A 10,227-nucleotide genomic window follows, 5' to 3' on the forward strand; every position below is an offset into this window, starting at 1 on the left:
CGGGGGACTCAGCCCACCCGACTCCCTCCGGAGGGTGACGTCTCACTTCACATTAACGCTGGAAATGAAAACTGTTTCACAGGAAAGATTATTTATTCTTATTAATATGCAAACTGACTTCTAATTAGCAACAATGTATAAAGACCGCGGGGTGCCATCCGCTCCTTAAAGGGGCGCCGCACGAAAATCCAATATTAGGTGCATGGCAGCCAACGTCAGCATTACTCCAGCTGTAGGGAAGAACAGAACATCGGATACAAAATTCCAACCTGCCCAACTGACGACGGGTCCCTATGGCCTATTTAGAGATATTTTGGGATATCTCTAAACTGATGACCTGTGGGGGGGGGCTTTTAAAGCGTCGTTTATGGACTTTTTGAAGTACTGAAGCTTGTCGCCGTTTCACGGATGCACACAATTTTTAAACTGGCCATGTTGGGTATCTATTTACTCGTTGTAACCTCATCTTTTATATTTGATTTAAAGGAGAACCATGGGGTCAGTGTTTTTCCCCTATAGTTCTCCTTAGGGTAACGGGAGGACACAAACTAGCGTTCTCCCGTCACCCCTAAGCTCAGTATATAGGGAGCTACAGCTCGCGGTATACTGAGACCGCCGCAGCCGGAGCGGATCCCGGCATCGATGTCGGGATCCGCCCAGCTGCGTGAGTGAAAGCTGGCTCTGCCTATCTATGAAGGGGTTAAAGATGATAGAAGGGATCCATGGAATCCTGGGAGCTGGCGTCTTAGGTCAGCCAATAAAAGTGAACGCCCCGAGCTATCTGCACCAACAGACGCCTAACACTCTACAATGTACTAATGAAGTTCGTGGTCGTTGCCGGAGATCACATTTCTCTCTAACGAGGGTCAGACAATCACCTGATACGGCCGGACTTTGTGATGAATCTCCTGGATCCCCACCTCTCTGGTTCTTACGTCACGGCACTGTACAGGAAGAGAACACAACCGCCACCATTAGTCTGTGCAGATGAACTGAGGAGGGAACGTGTCATGTTCCCTCCTCAGTTCAGGAGAACTATGGGGTCAGGGTTTTTCCCCATAGTTCTCCTTAGGGTAATGGAAGGACACAAACTAGCGTCCTCCCGTCACCCTAGGCTCAGTATATAGGGAGCTACAGCTCGCGGTATACTGAGACGCCGCAGCTGAAGCGGATCCCGACAATTATGTCTGTATCCGCCCAGCTGCGTGAGTGACAGCTGGCTCTGCCTATCTAGAGGCAGAGCCAGCTGTACCCGCCCCCTCCCCCGTCCGTTCCGCCAGTCAGCGCTGGAGGATCGGACAGGGGAGCGGGGGATCCCTGCAGGGAGCAGTGAGTGACAGTGCTCACTCACCTCCCGATCTACTGAGCCGACCTGTGACAGTCTCATTGTCACACGTCGGCTAGAACTATGAGGATGAGTGAAATGCCCCTCCCCCCTCATAGTTCTCCTTTAGGCCCCATTCACACTGTGCGATTCGCAAATCGCGCGATTTGCATTTTGCGCGATATCGCGCAAATGCTTGCATTGAAAAGCATTGAATCACGGGAAAATCCGCTCCAAAAAGGGTCCTGCTGTAGCGACGCACGACCCGCAACAGCAGGACCCTTTGCCCCGTTGCCAAGCATTGGAGAGCGATATCGCGCGATAAATCGCTCAGTGTGAACGGGGCCTTAAAGTGGCACTAAACTCCGGAGTTAAATCTACAAAATACAATCAATTACCCTGAACTCTGAACAACAATGTATCATATTTGTGTATCACTCGGCTGTAGATCCTCCAATCATCTAGAGTCCATCCCGGGGGGGCGGAGCTTGGAGCGGTGACTACTTGTCGGTGACTACAACACACACAGGGACTGACACATTCACTGAGGTCCGTAAACAAAATGATTTTCTCAACAGAGCAGATTAGGGAACAGAGGAAAGAATGTGAAAAGGACTCAGAGCTCCGTCTCCCGACTCCAGCTGTGCATGTGACTTGCTGCAGCTTCTAATGCACATTGTGAGAAGCTTCCAGTGTGCAGTGACATCAGAGGAAGAGGGGAGGAGCCGGTACAACTGCGCAAGACTGAAGGGGAGGACGGAGGTCAGATAGAAGACTGAAAGGAAGGACGGAGGTCAGATAGAAGACTGAAAGGAAGGACGGAGGTCAGATAGAAGACTGAAAGGAAGGACGGAGGTCAGATAGAAGACTGAAAGGAAGGACGGAGGTCAGATAGAAGACTGAAAGGAAGGACGGAGGTCAGATAGAAGACTGAAAGGAAGGACGGAGGTCAGATAGAAGACTGAAAGGAAGGACGGAGGTCAGATAGAAGACTGAAAGGAAGGACGGAGGTCAGATAGAAGACTGAAAGGAAGGACGGAGGTCAGATAGAAGACTGAAAGGAAGGACGGAGGTCAGATAGAAGACTGAAAGGAAGGACGGAGGTCAGATAGAAGACTGAAAGGAAGGACGGAGGTCAGATAGAAGACTGAAAGGAAGGACGGAGGTCAGATAGAAGACTGAAAGGAAGGACGGAGGTCAGATAGAAGACTGAAAGGAAGGACGGAGGTCAGATAGAAGACTGAAAGGAAGGACGGAGGTCAGATAGAAGACTGAAAGGAAGGACGGAGGTCAGATAGAAGACTGAAAGGAAGGACGGAGGTCAGATAGAAGACTGAAAGGAAGGACGGAGGTCAGATAGAAGACTGAAAGGAAGGACGGAGGTCAGATAGAAGACTGAAAGGAAGGACGGAGGTCAGATAGAAGACTGAAAGGAAGGACGGAGGTCAGATAGAAGACTGAAAGGAAGGACGGAGGTCAGATAGAAGACTGAAAGGAAGGACGGAGGTCAGATAGAAGACTGAAAGGAAGGACGGAGGTCAGATAGAAGACTGAAAGGAAGGACGGAGGTCAGATAGAAGACTGAAAGGAAGGACGGAGGTCAGATAGAAGACTGAAAGGAAGGACGGAGGTCAGATAGAAGACTGAAAGGAAGGACGGAGGTCAGATAGAAGACTGAAAGGAAGGACGGAGGTCAGATAGAAGACTGAAAGGAAGGACGGAGGTCAGATAGAAGACTGAAAGGAAGGACGGAGGTCAGATAGAAGACTGAAAGGAAGGACGGAGGTCAGATAGAAGACTGAAGGGGAGGACGGAGGTCAGGTATAAGACTGAAGGAGAGGACGGAGGTCAGATAGAAGACTGAAGGGAATGTGGAGCACTTTCTACTCGCACATGGCACTCCTCACCTCCACCATCATCTCACGCTTGAAAGCACCCACCCCAAGGACCCTCCAGGACTGAAGCTGCCACAGACCTACCCACCATCGACAAGGTCTACTTTTACCTCTACTACAAAATAACAAAAATGTAACCTTTGGCTATGGAAACATTGTAATAATAATAATAGTGAGATTCTCCCTCAAGAGACCCCACAGATACCCCTGTGACTGTTGCCCGTACCTCTGTACCAAGATCCTTCATCCGAGCTAAGGCCAGCTCCCGGAGATTCCCGTGCTCCACCCCGGAGCTGACCAGCGGCATGGGAATATCTCTGCGGAAGGGAAAATAAAATGGTCGTTAAATTCATCGTTTGTAGAGCAAAGTTCTTCTTAAAAAATAGAAATCTCTTTATTGGGACGAACGGTACAACTAAATTCCACAATAGCACATACATGTTCTGGGCCAGTGACCCAAAGTACTGAAGCCAGAGGAATGGGGAGATGTCTGTGCTCAAATCCTAACACTTTGCATATGAGATCCTGGCCAGAGAGGGATCGCTTTGACACCGCTGGCCAGAGAGGGATCACTTTAATGCAGGTGGCCAGTGAGGGATCACTTTGAAGCAGCTGCCCAGAGAGGGATCGCTTTGACACAGCTGGCCAGAGAGGGATCACTTTGAAGCCGTTGGCCAGAGGGGGATCCCTTTTATGCAGCTGAGCAGAGAGGGATCACTTTGATGCAGCTCGCCACAGAGAGATCACTTTGATGCAGCTGACCAGAGGGGGATCCCTTTAATGCAGCTGGCCAGAGGGGGATCCCTTTTATGCAGCTGAGCAGAGAGGGATCACTTTGATGCAGCTCGCCACAGAGAGATCACTTTGATGCAGCTGACCAGAGGGGGATCCCTTTAATGCAGCTGGCCAGAGGGGGATCCCTTTTATGCAGCTGAGCAGAGAGGGATCACTTTGATGCAGCTCGCCACAGAGAGATCACTTTGATGCAGCTGACCAGAGGGGGATCCCTTTAATGCAGCTGGCCAGAGGGGGATCCCTTTTATGCAGCTGAGCAGAGAGGGATCACTTTGATGCAGCTCGCCACAGAGAGATCACTTTGATGCAGCTGACCAGAGGGGGATCCCTTTAATGCAGCTGGCCAGAGGGGGATCCCTTTTATGCAGCTGAGCAGAGAGGGATCACTTTGATGCAGCTCGCCACAGAGAGATCACTTTGATGCAGCTGACCAGAGGGGGATCCCTTTAATGCAGCTGGCCAGAGGGGGATCCCTTTTATGCAGCTGAGCAGAGAGGGATCACTTTGATGCAGCTCGCCACAGAGAGATCACTTTGATGCAGCTGACCAGAGGGGGATCCCTTTAATGCAGCTGGCCAGAGGGGGATCCCTTTTATGCAGCTGAGCAGAGAGGGATCACTTTGATGCAGCTCGCCACAGAGAGATCACTTTGATGCAGCTGACCAGAGGGGGATCCCTTTAATGCAGCTGGCCAGAGGGGGATCCCTTTTATGCAGCTGAGCAGAGAGGGATCACTTTGATGCAGCTCGCCACAGAGAGATCACTTTGATGCAGCTGACCAGAGGGGGATCCCTTTAATGCAGCTGGCCAGAGGGGGATCCCTTTTATGCAGCTGAGCAGAGAGGGATCACTTTGATGCAGCTCGCCACAGAGAGATCACTTTGATGCAGCTGACCAGAGGGGGATCCCTTTAATGCAGCTGGCCAGAGGGGGATCCCTTTTATGCAGCTGAGCAGAGAGGGATCACTTTGATGCAGCTCGCCACAGAGAGATCACTTTGATGCAGCTGACCAGAGGGGGATCCCTTTAATGCAGCTGGCCAGAGGGGGATCCCTTTTATGCAGCTGAGCAGAGAGGGATCACTTTGATGCAGCTCGCCACAGAGAGATCACTTTGATGCAGCTGACCAGAGGGGGATCCCTTTAATGCAGCTGGCCAGAGGGGGATCCCTTTTATGCAGCTGAGCAGAGAGGGATCACTTTGATGCAGCTCGCCACAGAGAGATCACTTTGATGCAGCTGACCAGAGGGGGATCCCTTTAATGCAGCTGGCCAGAGGGGGATCCCTTTTATGCAGCTGGCCACAGAGGGATCACTTTGACGCAGCTGGCCAGAGAGGGATCACTGACGCAGCTGGCCAGAGAGGGATCACTTTGACGCAGCTCGCCAGAGAGGGATGACTGACGCAGCTGGCCAGAGAGGGATCACTTTGACGCAGCTCGCCAGAGAGGGATGACTGACGCAGCTGGCCAGAGAGGGATCACTTTGACGCAGCTCGCCAGAGAGGGATGACTGACGCAGCTGGCCACAGAGGGATCACTTTGACGCATTTGGCCAACTTGAGCACGTATTGCCTTATATGTGCACCAAGAATCCCTGTTTTGCCAGCACTATGTCAGGGTGTACAGCAGTGAGCAGAGGGTTAATTCCAAATTTTTAGGTATTTTTTTCTCCGGGACAGATTTGCCGCTTATGGTAACACAATAGACGCCTGCAATAGATACAAACTTGGCAGAACATTCGAAGCGCTCCGTCCATTAGGACGTAGACCCGTCTGTATCCTCTTGGCTTTCAAGTAGCTGAGATACTTGAGGGAGACACTTGTATGGTAATGCTCCTCCGAGGATGCTCTGAACATCTGGGCTCTACAATGGGATCTGAGAACACTAATGGAAGTAGAGAGCACGGCTCTGACATGGAGAGGACGGCTCCTAATTAGAGACTTCTGCCACTACTTGTCACTGGCATCTTAGACACGCCACCAAGTTTAATTGAGAGACTCTGTAGGCGAGAATTAAAGTTTAATGGTAAAGTCTACAGCTGGGTGACGCAGAAGACCACCTGGCGGCCATTTTGTGCCCTTGGCCACTGACCGCATTTACAGGAACTGATCAGGTGACAAAGGCCGGCCAATACAGATGGCTATCCAGGGCAGTGGTTGTCAACTTACAAGGCTACAACTGTGGGCCCCCCACCCCGGCATCACTGAAGCAGCCGCGCATAATATTCAGTATATATAAAGCTACTGAAGACCGTCATAGACTGCGGACAATACTATTATTATTAGGGCTGCAACAACTAATCGACATAATCGATTATAATCGATTATTGAAAAAGTTGTCAACTTTTTCAATAATCGATTCATCGGCTTCCGATCAGTTGGCCCTGTTCACGGCTCCACACACGCTGCGCGCCGCACCTCTTCCCCACCTCACGCTCGCCGCTGCCAGACCCGCCCGCCCGCATCCACGCCGCACCTCCTCCCCGCCTCACACTCACCGCCCGCCCACATCCACGAAAAAAACCCCCCCCCCCCCCCCCCACGCTCGGACTTACCCAGCCAGAGGACCGCAGCCAGGGAGTTTCGATTTGAGCACTGCAGGGGGCGGGGCTTGTGACACACACACGCCTACTGTGACTCACCGCCCCTCCTGCTGCCTGTTACTATGGACGCGGCCGGGAGGGGAGGGGAGTCACAGGACCCGCCTCCTCACTGTGAACACCGGGACCGTGCACTGCCAAAAAAAAAATCAGGATCAGACCCCACTGAGGCTGTGGGGGAGCCCAGGACCGGACCCCACTGGGCCCCCCCACAGCCACAGGCCCCGGTGCTCCGGCACCAGCTGTATTTCCGCCACTGGGTGAGAAACTGATTAGGGGGGACAGGGAGAGAAAGTCCAGTTTGTAGCCCTGGGATACCACCTTCCATACCAAGCGTCAGAGATGCAAGCTGTCCAAGCATCTGCTAAGCTTAACAAGCGTCTCCCCATTCTGTAAAGTTCACCTCCATGCAGGAGAAGGCCTGTGTAAGGATTTGTCAGACTGAGTGCCAGACCTCGTGCGTGGACAGTGAGGAGGTCAAGGGAGTGGAGGGACGTTTCTTAACATTGCAGTCTGTTCCTTAGTCCTTTTCTGATGAGGAAAATGGGTGCTCCTGTCGCCAGTAGTATTGTTGAAGATGTTGTCCAGAGGCCTTGACCCTCAAAAGCCATGAGCATCAAACACTTATTACACAGGGAGTCCGTAGTAAAGTACGGTAGCCAAATGTGACACACAAGACACATGCAAGAGAAGAGATGGAAGGCTCCCAGCAAATTATCACAGCTGGAACCTAACTCCACAGCCATCTGCTCCACTCGTTCTATAAGTGAGGGATCAACTGCAGCATTCTCTTTTAAAGGATTTTGATACATAATTTGACGTCCAACATAATTTTGGCTTCCATCCACTTACTGGTTTATTACTTAAAGGAGAACTATGAGGGGAGTGACTCATCCTCATAGTTCTAGCCGACGTGACAATGAAACTGACACAGGTCGGCTCAGTAGATCGGGAAGTGAGCGAACACATACTGTCGCTCGCTCACTTCTCGATCTATCCCTGCATGGAGCCGTGACTGTCACTCACTGCTCCCTGCGGGGATTCCCCCCCCCCAGATCCTAATAGGTTGGACTTGATGGACTAATGTCTTTATTCAACCTCAAATACTATGTAACTATGTAACTATGTAACAGTGGGAATAGACCGCTTTTGCACCGCTCACCAAACTGATCCAAAAGGCAAATAAGGGTTTAGGAGGAACAAACAGCTCATTAGGATGCTTCCAAGCTCCATATAGAAATGGGTGCAAAGGGAAAGTCTGGAAACAGCGCTGACAGGAGCAACAAGCTGATCCTCTAACTTCCGAGTGGTGAGCCCCGGGATCAATAAGAACCGTTGACTCCATAAATAGCCCCATTTACCTTTGGGAGTCATTGCAGTAGACTGTGCGACTCCTCAGGGGTAATACCATCAGTCAAGGACTGGAGCAACTCAGCGTCAGCTTCTGTGGCCGATGGCTTGGAAGCTTCTAAGGCCGCAGGCGAGTCCCATATGTGCCAGTCTACAATTAATGAACAATTATTGGCAGGAGAGGAAAGAGGGTTTTCCCCGCACGTCTCTTCTGCCATAAAACTCTACCTGCTGGCGATCTTTAGAGCGCTGAGCTTAGTTCCACTTTAAGAGCACGGCCTCGTAATTGATTTCCATTGTAAGTTTTTTTTTTTATTGCATCGGTCAATCACACCGAGAAACAAAAACATGGAGCGGCTATATATTTTCCATGATGTAACCTTTGCTGTTCCAAGTGTTAATCTCCGCTGCATCTAACACACATGTAGAGGATCATGGGAAGGAGAGGGACTGCTGTAATGTAATCTAGATGGGGGCTACAGTAGGCATCACGGCATGTCAACAACGTAATACACCCCCAGAGCAAGCCGGCTGCCAGCCGTGTACTTCTCATTACAAGCCAACGCACATTGCCCCGGGACGCAGAGCACGAGGTATTAGTGTGGACATCGGGTCACCGACACAACACGGAAATGATTTACTCCAGCTCAGGAAAATGGAAGGCGACAAGACGCAGAATATACGGAAAATACACAATTCCAATATTTTACAGTACAGCAACGGTGCAATAATATACCGTATATACCGGCGTATAAGACGGGGTTTTAGACCCAAAAACACTGCCCGAAAATCGCTTCGGCTACATACAGTATACCGCGCTGAGCCAATCACGGCAGGCTTTGTATTCATTAATACAAAGCCAGTATTAATGAATACAAAGCCTGCCGTGATTGGCTCAGCGCGGTATACTGTATGTAGCCGAAGCGATTTTCGGGCAGTGTTTTTGGGTCTAAAACCCCGTCTTATACGCCGGTATATACGGTATACAAAGCCAGTATTAATGAATGCAAAGCCTGCCGTGATTGGCTCAGCGCGGTATACTGTATGTAGCTGAAGGACAGAAGATGGAGCATGCTGTGGGGATCGTGGACAAGGTAAGAGACTGTAATCCCGAGTGTAGCTCGGGGGTTACCACTTCTGGTACTGAAAATTAACCCCGAGCCGCACTCGGGAATACCGCCATGGAGGTTAGTGGGTCCATTTAAACATTATTTTGGGCTATACTCGTCTTATACGACGAGTATAGTCCAAAACCTATATTTTAACACAAAAAGTAGGGGGTCGTCTTATACGCCGGCAAATACAGTAATAATTATTTCCCACTTCTCCTCCTATAAAGATTCCACTATTAAAAAGGTTCGCTAAAATGGTTTGGGCTCAACTTTATTTTACTTGGATGGTCTAGTAGTTCGGCCCCAGAAAAATATCAGCCGAAAATGGCACTTTTGGCAAAATACAGAAAGTGCAATTTTCTGGCCAAAATAGCTGTGTACCCGTTCTTTCTCTCCTCCCCGCCGGGCGCTGCTCTGTGTCCCAGCGGGGAGGAGAGAAACTGTCACAGGAGGCCGAGCGCTGTGGGAGGAGAGTGCTGTGAGCGGCTGGCTTCTCTCCTCCCCGCACCCCTCGTTCAGCCGCCTGTGACAGCGCGTCAGAGAGGAGAGCGGGTGATCAGTGATCGCTGAGTGTTTGTAGATAATTGAGCACAGAGTATGGTTACTATATCCTTAATTATGAATGAATGGGAAGGGATCTACATCACATCTGCATCACTTCCTGTCCATTCATGATTGTGGATATAGTAAACACACTCTGTCCTCATGTTATGAATGAACAGGAACACTCAGCATAGAGGATTCCTGTTAATTGATAACGGGGGATACAGAAAAAGAGATTGAGGGCTCTGCGCGTCTCTGAGTGTCACTAAGGGCTCTGCGCGTCTCTGAGCGTCACTAAGGGCTCTGCGCGTCTCCGAGCGTCACTAAGGGCTCTGCGCGTGTCTGTGGGCTCTCTGCGTCTCTGAGGGCTCTGTTTCCTCAATCTCTTTTTCTATTGTAAAAGGGAAATATCAGGTTTCTGTTTAGACCCCCCAATATTTCCCAGAAGCCCCTAAAAGTTACACAAAAATTTAATAAATATGAATAAATGAAAATAAAATTTTAAAAAAATGTAAAAGTTTATTAAAAAAATGAATAAAAATTAAATATTTTTAAAATTAGAAAAAGTTAGAATAAAAAAAATGTTTGGTTTTGCCCTAAAAAAAATT

At 50.0% G+C, this 10,227-nt stretch overlaps 1 protein-coding gene across 1 annotated transcript in view; it reads right to left on the reverse strand.

Moving 5' to 3' along the window:
* The window catches only part of ELP3 (elongator acetyltransferase complex subunit 3), a 77,374-nt gene that overhangs the window by 14,671 nt on the left and 52,476 nt on the right, over positions 1-10,227 (reverse strand). The window contains exons 11-12 of the mRNA XM_018566361.1: positions 3,446-3,536; positions 879-944 (exon numbers count right to left, since the gene is read on the reverse strand). Of these exons, the coding sequence (XP_018421863.1) occupies positions 879-944; positions 3,446-3,536 (157 nt within the window). The remainder of the gene's footprint in view (positions 1-878; positions 945-3,445; positions 3,537-10,227) is intronic.

The sequence above is a fragment of the Nanorana parkeri genome, unplaced genomic scaffold, assembly GCF_000935625.1.
Source record: "Nanorana parkeri isolate BGI_ZX_2015 unplaced genomic scaffold, ASM93562v1 scaffold942, whole genome shotgun sequence".
NCBI lineage: Eukaryota > Metazoa > Chordata > Amphibia > Anura > Dicroglossidae > Nanorana > Nanorana parkeri.